General features: G+C 41.4%; 1 protein-coding gene across 4 annotated transcripts in view; it reads right to left on the bottom strand.

Annotated features, from left to right (window-relative positions):
* Positions 1–16969, bottom strand: part of IQGAP1 (IQ motif containing GTPase activating protein 1) — a 165018-nt gene that overhangs the window by 38696 nt on the left and 109353 nt on the right. For all 4 annotated transcript variants that reach the window (XM_011225695.3, XM_034667843.1, XM_034667842.1 and 1 more), the window contains 8 exons: positions 16647–16825; positions 15851–15935; positions 10604–10767; positions 9691–9775; positions 8814–8977; positions 8454–8614; positions 6505–6629; positions 4604–4767 (listed from right to left, as the gene is read on the bottom strand). In XM_011225695.3, the coding sequence (XP_011223997.2) occupies positions 4604–4767; positions 6505–6629; positions 8454–8614; positions 8814–8977; positions 9691–9775; positions 10604–10767; positions 15851–15935; positions 16647–16825 (1127 nt within the window). The remainder of the gene's footprint in view (positions 1–4603; positions 4768–6504; positions 6630–8453; positions 8615–8813; positions 8978–9690; positions 9776–10603; positions 10768–15850; positions 15936–16646; positions 16826–16969) is intronic.

Genomic DNA, 16969 nt, shown 5'->3' with positions numbered 1-16969 from the left:
TAATGCTAAGTAAAATAAGCCAGTCAGAGANAGAATGAAATCTTGCCATTTGCGACAACATGGATGGAGCTAGAGAGTATAATGCTAAGTAAAATAAGCCAGTAGGGGNAGAGACAAATATCATATGATTTCCCTCACATATGGAATTTAAGAAACAAAGCAAAGGAGCAAAAGGAAAAAGAGAAATAAACCAAAAAACTGGACTCTTAATTATAGAGAACAAACTGATGGTTACCAGAAGGGAGGTAAGTGAGAGAAATAGGTGATGGGGATTAAATATCATTTATCATGATAAGAACTGAGTAATGTACAGAATTACTGAATCACCATCTTATACACCTGAAACTAATTAACACTGTATGTTAATTATACTGGAATTAAAATTTTAAAAAGGAAGAAAAAAAGAAAATTCTATGAAACAACTACCAAAGTAGAAAAACAAAACAAAACAGGAAAGCATGATTCAAATAGGAAAAAAAGGAAACAAAGACTTAAGTCAGCTGTTTTAAATATGTTCAAAGAATTAAAGAAAACCATGTCTAAAGAACTTAAAGGAAAGTATAAGAACAATGTCTCACCAGAGAATATCAATAAAGAGACAAATTATTTTTTAAAAAGAACCAAATGAAATTCTGGAGTTGAAAAGTACAATAACTGAAATGAAAAATTCACTAGAGGGACTCAGCAGATTTCAGCCTGCAAAAGAAAGAATCAGCAAACTTGAAGATAGGTCGATTTAAATTAGACAGTCTGAGGAACAGTAAGAAAAAAGAATGAGGAAAAACGAACCGAGCATTAATGTGGAGACCATTAATAATACCAATATATGCATACTGGAAATCCCAGAAGGCAATGAGAAAGGGAAGGAAGGATAAAGAACACTTGAAGAAAATCTGAATAGACCTATAACAAATACAGACATGGACTTAGTAATCAAAACACATTCTACAAAAACAAAACAAAACCCAAAAACACAAGACCATATGACTTCACTGGTGAATTCTACCAAATGTTTAAAGAAGAATCAACACCAGTCCTTTAGAAACTCTTCTAAAACCTAGAAGAGGAAGTAATGCTTCCCAGTTCATTCTATGAGGCCAGTATTACCCTGATACCAAAACCAGACACAAAGATATCATAAGAAAACTACAGACTAAATTTAAATTAAGATCTTTTGCCTGCTAAATTTAGAACTCAGATGATTATTTTTAAAACCACTCCCAAAATGGCTCAGAGGAACTGCTAAGCTGAAGCCCAAAAAAAGCCCATTCTACCAAATACGCAGTCTACGCATAGCCGGGCCTGGCAGTATTAAGCAAATTTTCCTCTAACCTGCCCTCCCCCTTTCTCCGACTTTGATGAACTCTGAAAGTTATTCCCCCGCAAAAGGAAATGCTTCAAACTCTAGTCACATCCTCTAAAACTTTAACTGCCATGACCCAAACAAAAGGAGCAGTCAGGCTTACAGCATGAGTGACAGCAGGTACAAGTTATATCCTCCAACGACTTTCCTTTTTTAGGGAACTAGACCTAGCTTATTCTCCCAAAGCCCACTCCTCTGTTAGTCAGAGATAAGGTTCCTTCTGGACTTATATGGTAGCAAAAATAAACGCCACCACCACTGGCCTTCCCAAAACCACTGCAGCCAGGCCCCAAGTTAGAGATTCTGAATCAGCAAAAACAGAGTTAAAGCTTAGGTATCTGTATTTTTAAAATGACTTTTCAAGTGTTTTAACAATCAGCCAAGTTTGGGAGGCTCTGATCCAAATGATCCAAAATTAATATCAAAGACCGAGAACTCCATTTACAACTTCCCTACAGCCAACTGCTTCTCACCCAAGTAAATGAAATCAGTTGATCCCTTTTTCTCAGTTTCCTAACTACACAACAGAAGTTGTGTTTCAGATCACTGACATACGGCACAATCATGTGCCTCTTAAATGAAACCTAGTAGTTGCTATATTTGTATGATTAGGACATGGTAATGCCAATTACTCTCTTGACAATGGAATCAAAGGGGACCTATCAACATTATAGTATTACCCACAACTCCTTTATCCCAACCCAAACTTACAGAGCCTGCATAGGTGTGAGTACAAAAGCTCCAATAACACAAAAGCCCTGGTCTGTTTTTCTAACTTTGGCTTCCCAGAAAGAAGCTGACTCTCTAAATTAAGAATTTCTTTTAGAGGGGCACCTGGCTGGCCCTGTCAGTAGAGCAACTCTTGATCTCAGGGCTGTGAGTTCAAGCCCCACAATGGGTGTAGAGATTACTTAAAAATAAAATTAAAAAAAAAAAATAATAATTTCTTTTATTTCTTCTGCTTGCTACCAGAACCTCATTGTAAGGATGCTCTTAAGTCAGAAAAGAAAGGTGTCGTCCTTCCAACCACAAATTGTTATTAGTTAGGAAGAACCTAAAAGGAGATCGATCACAATTAGAAGAACAGAAGTAATTATGCCTTAATCATGCAACTACTATCTGAGGGCCTACTACATACAAGGCAACTTCCTACTTGGCAGCGTGATAAAAAGAGGTATAAATGTTGGGGTGCCTGGGTGGCGCAGTCGTTAAGCGTCTGCCTTTGGCTCAGGGCGTGATCCCGGCGTTCCGGGATCGAGTCCCACATCAGGCTCCTCCGCTGGGAGCCTGCTTCTTCCTCTCCCACTCCCCTGCTGTGTTCCCTCTCTTGCTGGCTGTCTCTCTGTCACATAAATAAATAAAATCTTAAAAAAAAAAAAAAAGGTATAAATGTTGTCTGTTTCCTCAACAAACTAGCTGAGCGGTAAGACAAACTTCTTAAAAGATACNCCTGCTGTGTTCCCTCTCTTGCTGGCTGTCTCTCTGTCACATAAATAAATAAAATCTTAAAAAAAAAAAAAGGTATAAATGTTGTCTGTTTTCTCAACAAACTAGCTGAGCGGTAAGACAAACTTCTTAAAAGATATGTTTGTGTTATAATCACCTACAAAAATCTCCATGTTCATAGCAGCATTGCTCCTAACAGCCATGGACAGAAACAACCCAGGTCCATCAACTGATGAATGCATAAAATGTGCTACAGCCACACAATGGAACAGAATTTGACAGTAAGAAGAAATGATGTACTATGAATACACACTACAACTTGGATAAACTGAGATCCATGAAAGACGCCAGTCACAAGGACGCCACATGCTGTAGGATTCCATGTACGTGAAATGTCCAGAATAGGCAAATCCACAGACAGAAGCAGACTGCTGGTTGCCCTGAGCTGGAGAGATTGAGGGAAAATGAGAAGTGACTAACTACTGAGAGCCAGTTTCCTTCTGGGGTGATAAAAATGTTCTAAAATTGACTGCAGTGATTGTCACACAATTCTGTCAAGACTAAACACCACTGAATTGTACACTTTGAAATAGTGAGATCTATGCCATGTGAATTATAGCTCAATAAAGTTGTTATAAAAACATGGCATTATCTACTAAACCTTAACACATGTGCATTCTCTATGGCCCATAAATTCTACTTCTAGATATACACCTAATAAAAATCAAGAGACGTGTACTAAAATATTCAAAGAAGCACTATTTGCAATAGCTAGAAAGTGGGAAACAATCCAAAATTTCCAATGACAGAATCTATAACCAGAGTGGAATAGTACACGACAATAAAAATGAATGAACTACTGCTTCTTGCAAGGACACAAATGAATTTCACTAACATTATATTGGGTAGAAGAAGCCAGATACAAAAGAGTACATAACATACGTACTTATATACCGTTCAAATACAATTCAAAAAAGACCAAAAATCAACCGTGGTGTTAAAAATCAGGACGGTGGTTACCAGCAGGTGGGGTAGCGGGGGATGGAGGAGAACAGAATGGGATGCAGCAGACAGTTCGGTTAAGCTTTTCATGATCTGAGTACCAATTACACAGGTACGCTCATTCTTGAAAATTCATACAACTGTATACTTACATAACTTACACATTTTTTGGATCTTATACTTCAACACAGAATTTACTTAAAGAGACACAAAAAGGGGGGCGCCTGGGTGGCTCAGTTGGTTGAGCGTCTGACTCTTGATTTCGGATCAGGTCATGATCTCAGGATCGTGAGATCGAGCCCCGTGGTGGGCTCCTTGCTGGGCATGGAGCCTGCGTAAGATTCTCCCTCCCTCTGTCCCTCTCCACCCCTTCCCTCTCTTAAAAAAAAAAAAAAAAGAGGGGCGCCTGGGGGGCACAGCGGTTGGGCATCTGCCTTCGGCTCAGGGCGTGATCCCGGCGTTATGGGATCGAGCCCCACATCAGGCTCCTCCGGTATGAGCCTGCTTCTTCCTCTCCCACTCCCCCTGCTTGTGTTCCCTCTCTCGCTGGCTGTCTCTATCTCTGTCAAATAAATATATAAAATCTTTAAAAAAAAAAAAAAAAAAAGAGAGAGAGAGAGGAGATGTGTCTACAACATCAACAGAGAACCATACACACAAAAAATCCAAATGTGTACTGTCACATCCCACGTCCCTCTAGTGCTGTGAATCTAAAGGTGTCCAGGAAACATCCCTACCTCCAGAAGGGATGAAGTTCTCTGAACAGAAAGGAAAAATTTCACTGCCACTCACCTGGGCTTTCTCTCTCTTTGCTCTGATCAGTGTGTCTTGGTAATGCTGGGCCACCTCTGCAAGGACTCCCTCAAGCTTGGCTGCAGGAATCTGCAGGGCCTGCAGAGTCTTTTGGGCATCACCTTCATCCAGGGCTTCATTAATTAAACCAATGGCTAAAATCCCTAAATATGATGGGACAAAGGTTATATTTTTAATTAAGAAATTATATAAACAAATCAACTTTTAAACATGCTAAGTAATCATAAATCCACCCAAGCATTATCAAGGTTCAAATTACAATTTGCCACCTATAATATTAAGTAGCATTTAAATTTTTAAAAATTTTAGGTTTGTTTCATTGAAAATAAACTCCCTGGTATCCATATTTCCATTGANATTTAAATTTTTAAAAATTTTAGGTTTGTTTCATTGAAAATAAACTCCCTGGTATCCATATTTCCATTGAAACAAGTCTTTATTTTTAATTGCTCTAACATGAAAGAGAATTTTGATGAAACTGGCTTTAACAGTATAGCTTTCAAGTACATTCCAATGTGTGATTAAAAACATTTCTGACTCACAAAATGTTAGAGTTCAAGGGATCATAAAAAGTCACCTGATTCAATATCTTTAAGAAAAGACTAGGCTCAGAGATTTCTTCCTTGAAATCCCACCGTGAACAAGTGGACAGCAGATCGAACCCCAGGGCTCCCCACCCTAAGGCAAGGCTCTTCTCACCAAATCAATGGAATATTTCTCACAGGAAATACAAATTAAAACTAGAAATGTTCACTCCTTAGGTATCTCAGGCAGCTGTGCTTCTTTTGTTCTGTGCTTCTTTTGTTCTATTNAGAAATGTTCACTCCTCAGGTATCTCAGGCAGCTGTGCTTCTTTTGTAACGATTCTGTGGTATAATAAAAACTTGGCTGACCTTTCACCCCAGTTCCTGGGAAGGAGCCACTAACCTCCGTTAGAATTCCCTAAATGATTAGATTATCTGTGTTGTTCAGACCAGCTTCTAGGACCACATCTGAGTTTATGCTAACTAGGTGGGCCCCTGGAAAGTCTCAGGATGGGGGCTGTTCATGCTAGAAAGGTCATGCTGGAAAGACCAAGCCTGTGATCAGAATACTAGGGCTTTGAGCCCCAAGATACTGTGATATCAGCCCAGCCTACCTATCTCCAGGAAGGGGAGGTGAACTGGGAACAGAGTTTAATTACATGGCCAATAATCAATCCTTCCCAATCATCCTACCCAAAGTTCAGGAGAACTTCCCTGGTTGTGACACACATCCTGGGGACAATTCCCGAGGACACACAAGCTTGGCATTTGGGACCCCACTGTATTTGGGATCACCCTATAGGTCTCCTCTTTTGGCCAGTCCTGACTTGTATCCTTTCTAATAAAACTATAATCATAAATATAGCACTTCCTTGAGTTCTGTAAGTCACTGTAGCAAATTATTGAATCTGAGGGGGTTGTTGAGGGGAGCTCTGAGTTTACAGCCAGTCGTTCAGAAGTGTAGTGACCTGGGAACTCCTTAGATCTTGTGACTGGTGTCTGAAAGGAGAGGAGTCTTATGGAAGACTGAGCCCTACACCCATGCAAGATGACCTAACTCCAGGTGGTTAGTGTCAGAACTACTTGTTATAAGACATTTAAAAGTAATAGATCATGTTCAAGTCACCTCCTGAAAATTTCAGTTCTTATTACATACATACCCAATTGTAGCAGTTGTCTGATGTTTTGAAAACAATATCCAACCTTAGTTTTTTGTGATACACACACACACACACACACACACTCTCTCTCTCTCTCCAAAAATCTTTCCGGTAGTAGTGTTTAGAACCAGTTCGTGGAATCACACCATCTTCAATGGTTTCATTATTTGAGGGGATGGTTACGTAGATTACTCACTCTCATGTTCCTCCTGCACCACCAGATTCACTTGGTCCACACAAGCTTGGATGTCATTCCACGTAATAAATGCACTATTTTCTGCATGTGCCTGAGTCTTCAGTTTCATCAGCTCATCGAGATACCTGCCCCATTGCCCCAACAAAAAAGATGATGAAGTGCAATATGAGAAAAGGGACCTTCAGGGTTGTCAGGATGACAGGAATGAGAAGACTGGAGACAAAGTATCCAAGGGACAAAGACAGCTAAGGTACTCCAACAGCTTCACACACTCTGGAGAACAGCTCTGAGATGAGGAGCTACCTTCAACAAAATGTGAAAATGTAAAAATATCACTTCCTCTTTTTAAGGTTTTTTTTTTTTTTAAGTAATCTCTACACAATGTGGGGCTCAAACTCACAACCCCAAAGTCAAGAGTCACACACTCCACTGACTGAGCCAGCCAGGTACCCCAGAATATCACTTATTTGTAACAGCCTGTTACATGTTCTAAATTCCAGGTATCATCAGCTAAGAATCCGAGGCAGTATCTTAAGCAATTCCTCTAAAGACAAGAAAACAAGGCAATACACCAGCTAACAAAGGCAGAAGGAATGATAAATCAAGATAGCATCCTTAGGGGCGCCGGGCTGGCTCAGTTAGCAGAGCATGTGACTCTTGATCTCAGGGCTGTTAGTTCAAGCTGCATGTTGGCGCTTAAAAAAAAAAAAAAGATATCATCATTAAGTAACTCTTTCTGATAAAGTATTGATTTAGACAAGAATTATCAACTGGGGTTAAAAATATTAGGTGATGTAGGTGATGGTTAATGGGGAACTGGACATTTTGATGATGCAAAAAGAGATTATACGAAGAGAAATACATAAACATACGTAAGAGGGATAAGCTGTCTCCCTGAGTCAAGGATCAGTCTTAGTATCTCTAATGATGACACAAGTAGATTTTATATGCCTCTGGTTATGAGAAAATATTAAATATACAAACCAAAAACGCTGACTTGATCTTGACAAGCCTTTAGACCTANTGGTTAATGGGGAACTGGACATTTTGATGATGCAAAAAGAGATTATACGAAGAGAAATACATAAACATACGTAAGAGGGATAAGCTGTCTCCCTGAGTCAAGGATCAGTCTTAGTATCTCTAATGATGACACAAGTAGATTTTATATGCCTCTGGTTATGAGAAAATATAAATATACAAACCAAAAACGCTGACTTGATCTTGACAAGCCTTTAGACCTAATTTCCGATTTACAGGAATAAGCCAAATAGCAGGAAGCACCCAGAACCAGAAGGTGGAACATTTTATGGGACAANTCCCATAACGCTGGGATCACGCCCTGAGCCGAAGGCAGACGCCCAACCGCTGTGCCACCCAGGCGCCCCTAGACCTAATTTCTGATTTACAGGAATAAGCCAAATAGCAGGAAGCACCCAGAACCAGAAGGTGGAACATTTTATGGGACATCTGGTCCCCATCTCTTTTAACAAGTCAGTGTCATGAATAAAGGAACAATGCTAGATTGAAAGATACTAAGGGATACAACAGTCAGAGGGAAAACACAGTCCTGCCCTGGATGCTGGTTTGAAGAAGATCCAGGTGAAAAGGACAGTTTTGGACCAAGTGAAGAAGTAAGAAAATGGACTAGGTTTAGCAGATATTAAAGAAGAATTATTGATTTCATCAGGGTATAAGACAGTACTATTTTGGCTATATAATAAACATCCTCATTGTTTTAGATAAACATACATACTTAGGAGTGGAATGTCATGACATGTAATTTACGATAAATTATCCAGCATAATAAAGAATAAAATTAATCAAAATAGAAAAAAGAAAAAAAGGATCACATTGAAGTCACAATGCCTGAAAACAGGAGAGTTGACACCCCACAGACAAAAGTAACAGCTGTCTGATGGATCCCATTTACCGCTCTGGGCACCCACCTCTGACAGTTTTCTTCTTCAATATTGGTAAGGCCTGTCACGGAACTGCTCAGCTGTTTCCACACTGTGTTCATGTCCCCTGACTCCAGCGCCCTGTTGATTAGGGCCACCGATGATAACATCTCCACTGCGACAGAGAGCTCAGGATGGGTGAGGTTATGCTGCACGGAGATGGGGAGGGGGAAAGGTGAGGACAAACATTCTTGGATACCAAGAGAGGTCAAAAGTTCAATTAAGCCATAAGAAGTCTGAGTTTCTGGACTAAAAAAAAAAAAGCTCTGCCAACCACACTGAGAAGTGGGTATTAAGTTCACTTCCACTCCATCTTGCTCCCCAACAGGACAGGCTGGGCTGACTTACTTCAGGACTCTGCTGCTGCAGGGTAGCCAGCTCTTTCTGATAAAGATCAGCAGCAAAGGGATACACCTGGGGCAGCTGGGCCTCAGGATTCATGAGCTCCAGAATGGTCTTCTCAGCAACACCCTTCTGGATGGCAGCGTTAATTGCTGCCACGGCTGCCAATCCTGTGTAGAAAACAGGCCAGAAAAGCAGCTGGCTTGGGAAGCCCCGAGGGGAAGGAGAATCAGTTTTCACAGAGGAAAGTTATATTCTGCGGATAAACTATTGGCCATGATATCGGAAGTGGAACTTTCATCTTTAAAAAACAGCCTTCCCCTTTGTATGAAGGTGAATTGTAGGCTATGTCAACTATATCCCAATAAAGCTGTTTTCCACTCCAATTCATCCTGTGACTCTTGCTAAAACATCTCTTCCGTCCCGTGCAGCCCGGTGAATCAGGTACCAGCTTCTAAAGCTGCCATTGAAAGGTTTCCACAACCTTTCTAAGCCTTTATCTTCCACAGCTCGGCCCCAAATATCTACAGAAATTTTATGCTAACCACTGTGGCTTCAATACATCTTCACCATCTGTATCTCTGCCCACACTTCCTTCTCCTCTCTGCCCACATTAGGAACATCCTTCTCTCTCTTCCACCATCCAGATCTTACCAATCTAGCCCCTAAGTCTCGCCTCCTCCAACGATCAAGTGCCTCCTAGCCAAAGCAAGCCCACACGTACTCTAGTTCTACTCTGAAACTGGGGGAGCCCTACTGCCAAAGGCACCTGGTACTCGATTATGGCTAGCAGGCTTGGGGTGGGGGTGAGAGTGACGGGATCTGACCTCAGACGCCCCAGTGACCTAACAGCTACTGAGGATCTCAGGGAGAGGACTCTTACTTCTTTGATACTGTTGGGCAGCACCGTTTGCAGCATCCACGCCAGACTGGAGCTCCTCCTTCTGCAGGGGATCAGCCTGACCACCCTGAGAAAAGCACAGAACATTTCTATAAAGATTCTCATGCCTATGCCTCCAGGCCTTACAGGGGTATCGCAACAGCAGTCACAGGGATGAAGAACCATGGGCCTAAGCGATAGTGTCGGGCTACGTGCAGAGAAAGCAGCAGTCCTAGTGAAAGCCAAAGCCCTTGCCAAATCTGGGGTAGAGTGACTTTCCAGAACCCAGCACATTTAAAAAAAATTGTTTGTGAGAAACATCAAAATATTGACATAAGACGTTTATAGACTCATTAGCACATTAATGCTGCTTACTTTGGCCAACATATGCTGGGAATCTGCAAAATGTATACTTGTTTGTTCTCATTCAGACAAAAAAAGAAAGCCACTCATACTTGTCCTACAAACCCCACTAAGTACAATTCCACAGTATACTCTTACTGCATGTTAAATACTTTCCCAGTGCTGGCCAGAGGAAACTAGTGACGTGTGTTTTCTTTTAAGCAGAAATTCCTGAAGTAAGAATGTAAAAAAGATTCAGGTTTTCCCCCATGGCTTTTGTTGGGGGATTAAGAAGGATGCTTCAAGTGAAGGGGTGGTTAGGTTCGGAGGGCAGAGACTACTTGTTTAAGAGGGTTTACAACTGGAAAAGCAAAAGAGAGCTAAAGACAATGTGTATTTTATCTGAGGATATTTTAAAAACCTACATTTATAGGCAGGAAAAAAAGTCATACTAAAAACTATAGGCTATACTCTAACTACAGGGAAAAAAGGCCCCGTAAAAATCTTTGAAGGACAGCACAAGATTCAGATGGACGTACGTGAATGCCCGCGTGTTCGTCCCACGTACGTTTACCTGTCTCTTCTGTTGTCTGTCGCTCAGGAGCTGCTTGAGGTACCAGTCCCCGTTCTGCTGCTGCAGCCCTTGAAGGCCCAGAGCTGGAGCCTGCAGGGCCTTGAACAAGGCGGGTGCCACGCCCTGCTCCAAAGCCAGGTCCACGTTTGCTAATGCAGAAGATGCTGAGGAGGGAAAAGGCCACAGCTTCTGAAAACACTTTGTGATCACCACAGCCTAGAATCCTTTTCCTTCCCCAAAACCAACCTCAATTTCAGATGAGGGAAATACAGTTCAGATGGCCTCTGTTTTGGAACATCACAGAAGTACAAGATCTTGGGACTGGAAGAGAACCTTAAAGTCATCAAGTCCAGGGGTCCCCAGCCAGGCTGTTCGTCAGTTAACAGATTCCTGGACCACACCTCAGTCCTACTAAAAAGCTTCCAGATGTAGACACCTTGGCACCCATATGGGGGTAGCAACGTAAGAGGCACCAATCCAAACCAATGCATGTCTAAATGCCCTCTAAAAGCCAAGTTGTCGTCTAGATGAAACTACTAAACAGGAGGTGGTTTCTCCCACAGCAGTTTACTACATCTTTGGGCAATTTTGCTTTAAAATCAACAACATCAACAACAACAACAACAACTGTGAAAGCTTTCACCCTAGTGTTGACGCTTGAATACATCCAGTCCCTCTTTCCCTCTGACAGTCTACCCCAGACTAAAGAGCCCTTTCCTTCTCAACAGCATCAGTCTGGATCCCCTCATTACCGCGCCTCCTCCTGAACACACTCCACCAGGACAGGGAGTACCCAGATAGCAAGGGCGTCTGACCACAGGGAACGGCAAGGGCTGTCTACAACCCTCTCAACGGTCTCTACTTCTAGTCACAGAACCTGAGCTCACACAAGGTCTTTAACGTCTGGCAGCGAAAACCTGGATGTTCCTTCATCTCCCACAGTGGTGTTAAGATTAAACGGAATCACATACGTGAAAGCACTCTGTATATGTAAAACAAATAAGGTATTAAGTCGGCAGTTAGAATAAGGTATTTTCTGACTTCAAAAATAAGAGCCACTGGGAGTGATCATTACTGTATTATTTTCAGTTTCCCTATTTTTAGATGAGAAAACAGACTTCTCCCTCCATGCTCCACCCAGGGATCTGATTTAATCACCGAAGTAGTAAAACAAATCAACAATAACATACTAAAAATCAAAATATTTGGGGCATAGCAGCACTTAAAAATTTTAAATGTTTTAATGTTAGTAAAAAAAAAAAAAAAAAACAAAAAACAGGGGCACCCGAGTGGCACAGCAGTTAGGCGTCTGCCTTCGGCTCAGGGCGTGATCCCAGCGTTGTAGGATCGAGCCCCACATCAGGCTCTTCCGCTGTGAGCCTGCTTCTTCCTCTCCCACTCCCCTGCTTGTGTTCCCTATCTCGCTGGCTATCTCTATCTCTGTCGAATAAATAAATAAAATCTTTAAAAAAAAAAAAAGGAAATATAAGGTGTTAAAAGGAAAATTTTTTTTAATTTTAAAATTTTTAAATCTCGGTAGACTCCTAAGAGACTATTCACGTCTTCCCAATGATTACACCTGCAGCTCTGTTAAGTCATCACCACACCGAGGCGATGGCTCCTGAGTCACGGCAGCAGGTCCACGTGACCATTAGCCACCTAACCATCCATTCCCTCAACAGTATTTACTGAGCACCTGCTTTGTGCTGCAAATACAGCTGTGAACAAAACAAATGATCTCTGTCTTGGGGGAGCTTTTACAGAAGTGCTGACAGAAAATAAACAAAATCAATACCGGTAAACAACAAGGCTTTCTCTAGGTATGCGATGTAGAATCCCAGATTATCTATCTACAAAAGCATCTCGTCAATTACGCTTTTTACTAGAAGCATGCTTACTACAGAAATAGGTAAATATTTAAGTAAACATTTATTAACATTCACAGTATAAGAATGATAAAGTTTAGAACATTATTCAAGCACTTTCCTCTGCTAAGCTTTAATTAATTTTCCTTGTTCTACAAAAAAAAAACACTTATTCTCATTTTTAACTATTTAGCCTGCAGCTTTCTCCTGGGGCAGTGGCTTCAATGCTTGTTCTCATACCCTCGGGGGAAGAATCTTATCTATAATTATGTTAAGATAATTCCTGGGACCTAAAGTTCTCCCATCTTCCTAGCACTCAACTTTCTCTTGCTTCAGACTTGCTCTACGATTAGGAAAAGATTGTCCTTCTCTGGGAATCCTGCCTTATCCTCAAGGGCCTTACCTATCTAGTGAAGGTTCTTACACAAACCTCCAAGGAGAAGTCATTATTCCTTTCTTCTTCTATGACCGCACCTCATACACCTGTGATACCTTGTTCTAAGCAAGTTGCCCTGAAATTACTCATTTTCATGTCTATCTTTCCTATTACGTTGAAAGCTACTTAAGGGAATTTTTAAAAAAGATGTATTTATTTATTTGAGAGAAAGAGAGAGGAGGGGGAAGGGCAGAGAGAGAGAGAGAGAGAAAAGAATCTCAAGCACAACACAGGGCTCGATCTCAGAGCCCTGAGATCATGACCTGAGCTGAAACCAAGTCAAACATTTAACCCACTGAGCCACCCAGGCACCCCTTAATGGAACACTTTAAAAACATAAGGCTACGGCTCTTTCCCCACAGCTTTATAACTGACTCTTCCAGACTCAGCCAGGTAAAACTACAACAGTTATAAACTCCTAAACAACATAGCAGGAAAAAAACACCATTCTTAAAACAAAGAGTGTTTTATGCAGTGTGCACAGCAGGAAACATGCCGGACTTTCTTCTCACACAGACAACTAAGTCTAAAAGGACACTCTGGTTTGTATTTTCTGGCTTAAGTATTCATACGGATAGAGCACACCACACCACCCATTCGTGAATGGAACTATTACTCTGTTCAGAAAACCATTATCTTAAAGGCACCGGAATGGAACCGAATACAAAGACTCCTGGTCAGGATTTAGAGCTCCTGATCATACAAAGTTGGTAAAATCTTATAAAGTCTCTCTAGTTATTCAGAGTATTGGTTCAAGGGAGAAATTAGGGCCTCCCAATGAACAGAGAGGACAAGGGTTACTATCACTATTGTTATTATCTTGAGCAAAACAAGGTCAAGGCTGGTTGAAATCAAATAAGCTTTTTAGTTCTTTTGGTGAGTCTAACCATTATACTAGGAATTATAGAGATTTCAAAAGAAGTACAGCTCCTAAGTAATCTGTGCTTCAAGGAGTTTATAGAGATGTTGGAAACAAAGGCAAGCAATATAACACAACATATAATTGCATAGAAAATTATGTAGTTGTTCTATAAAAGCCATGGGAGAGCTGGAATGGGTGCAGGTAAGAATTGAGCTGGACCGTGAATGACAGGTATAATTTGGGTCAGGTAAGAGATGAGGCATGAGGGCATTATAGTGAGAATACGAGATCAGCAAAAGCTATGATAATGCTAATGTTTACTGAGTACTCACTAGGTACCAGAAAATTTACATGCATTATCTCACCATCTTCAGAACAAGTCTGTGCCACAGGGGTCCCATGACACAGCTATTAGTATGAGGCCAAGAGACCAAGTCCCAGGTCAGAGCCACTCCAGGGCAGGACTCCTTCACGAGTCATGAAAGGGAGTGAATATGGAGACAATTAGGCAAATAAGTTTGTATAGAGAGTTGCCTGCATAAAATACCGCATAAAAAACTCGACTAGGCTAGGGGTCTGCGTTTTGTCTGGCAAACAATGAGAGGAACCAATGCAGGTTCTTTAGCAGAAGAGTGACAAAATGAAAGTGACACTTTTGAGACATTAATTCCTCAAAAGTATGTAACACATATACACAAAAATCAGTATGAATGGTATGATCTCATTTTTGTTTAAATACGTTTTTAAAAATATGCATAAAAATATCAATAGGGGCGCCTGGGTGGCACAGCGGTTAAGCGTCTGCCTTCGGCTCAGGGCGTGATCCCAGCGTTGTGGGATCGAGCCACATCAGGCTCCTCAGCTATGAGCCTGCTTCTTCCTCTCCCACTCCCCCTGCTTGTGTTCCCTCTCTCGCTGGCTGTCTCTATCTGTGTTAAATAAATAAATAAAATCTTTAAAAAAAAAAAAATATCAATAGTAGTGAGGCACCCAGGTGGCTCAGTCGGTTAAGCATCTGCCTTCGGCTCAGGTCCTGATCTTAGGGTCCCTGCTCAGTGGGGAGCCTGCTTCTCCCTCTCCCTCTGCCCCTCCCCACTTCTGTGCACTCTCTCTCTCTCAAATAAATTTAAAAAAAAAATCAATACTTGTTATTTCTAGGGAAAGGGGGTCTAATTTTTTTGTTTACATCTGGATAAGCTGTATTACTCTTTGAAAGAAAAAGGAAATTGTAATATTACTCTAAAAATAGGAAAAATAGGGGTGCCTAGCTGGCGCAGTTCACTAGGCCTCTGACTCTTGGTTTTGGCTCAGGTCCTATTGTGAGATTGAACCCCACACTGGGCTCCACACTCAGCATGGAGTCTGCTTGAGATCTCTCTCTCCCTCTCTGTCCCCCCCGCCCGCTCTCTCTAAATAAATAAATAAAATCCTTTTTAAAAATAAAAATAGGAAAAATAAGGGCACCTGGGTGGCTTAGTCGGTTAAATGTCTGACTCTTGATCTCAGCTTAGGTCTTGATCTCAGGGTCATGAGTTCAAGCCCCGTGTTGGGCTCCACGCTTGGCATGGAGCCTACAAAAAAATAAATAAGGAAAAATAAAATCCCTATTTAGATTTTTTTAAACTGTATTAACATGGGGTAAGAGAGTGAAATTAGCCAACAAGGTGAGTCCAGAAGCTAAAGCAGATGAGCAGATAGCGGGAGGGCCTGCCTGAGGACAATGGCAGCTGAAACAGAAGACATATGAACACAAAAAACAGTAGTAAGCAACAGTTCCTAAACAAATCCACTAATGTCTAAACTAAATAAACTTAGGGACACCTGGTGGCTCAGTCGGTTAAGCATCTGCCTTCAGCTCAGGTCATGATCCCGGGTTCCTGGGATCGAGTCCTGCACTGGGCTCCTTGCTCAGCGAGGAGTGTGCTTCTCCCTGCTTGTGCTCTCTCTCTCTCTCTCAAATCTGACAAATAAATGAGTAAAGTCTTAAATTAAAATAAAAGAACCATGTCATCAGTCCAAGAACAGATCAACACTCACATTATTCTGTAACATCCCACAGGTACCCAACTCAGGGATATACTTACTATTGACTTTGTTTATATTGCCTTGAATTTCAGCTTGAGTGAGCAGCTCCTCATAAACGTCTCTTTCTCTCTCAGAGTTTTCTGTCTGAAGATGAGTAGAAAGTGTAATAAATCAGTTCAGGTCTCTAGGAAGACCTCAGAAACGTTTACACTCCTCTCCCAACCAGGAGAGAACAAAGAGTAAGGATACAGCTTAAAATCCTTAATAGAGCACACAGTGGAATGCTACACAACTTGGAAATAAAAAATAAAAAGCAGATCCACGTGTTACCGACAAGCTCGAGGGTGCTTCCAGAGCTGGGCATGAGCAGGAAGCACTGGTGAACCCTGCCCTGCTCGCTCAGGAGCTGGCATCCTTGCCTCAGCCCCGAGCAGAATGGGCAGACCCACAGACCAGATCCCAGAATTTCTCATTTGGTTTGCACAAAATTCAAGGATAGAATAAAAGTCAAAATGGAATCTAATACCAAAAGACTGCATACTGTGTAAATCCATTTCATTTATATGTTAATTCTTAAAAAGGTAAATATAGTGATCTGTTCAGACTGGAGGTTGCCTGGGGTCGGGGCAGGGGCTGGGGGGCAGTAGAGGCTGACTGTGAAGACAGACCTGGGGACTTTGGGGATGACGGTTTTGTAACCACCACGTTTGTCAAAACTCATCAAACCATACATGCAAAATGAGTAAATTTTACTGTGTGTATATTATATTTTAAGAAAATTAATTTTTAAAATGGAGTCATATCAAACAATGAAAGGATATATATCAATTAGAAAGAACAGATGTTCCACCTTACCCTGTTTTTAGCGTTGGTCATTTTCTCCTGCTTGGCCTGATAAAGCACATCCTGGTAAGTGGAAGCCAAGGGCTCTTCGAGATTTACAAGCATGGCATTCGGATTTCTCAGAGCCGCAAATGTGTCAGCTGGAATTCTACGGTCAACAGCCTCGTTAATGGCAATAACGGCAGCATGCACTAAAGAAAAAAAAAAAATTCAAAACATAGAACACTGGGTTATATAGAGTAAGGGATGTACATGACACATCCAAAGCAACATCGTAACCCTCTATTGTAGGAAAAGGCTCATGTTGATAGAGAAATGATGACTGGGGTTGGAGG

The sequence above is a fragment of the Ailuropoda melanoleuca genome, chromosome 9 (genome assembly GCF_002007445.2).
Source record: "Ailuropoda melanoleuca isolate Jingjing chromosome 9, ASM200744v2, whole genome shotgun sequence".
In the NCBI taxonomy this organism is placed as follows: Eukaryota; Metazoa; Chordata; class Mammalia; order Carnivora; family Ursidae; genus Ailuropoda; species Ailuropoda melanoleuca.
The sequence above is the reverse complement of the archived record's forward strand: the minus strand, read 5'-3'. Positions and strand labels throughout refer to the sequence as shown.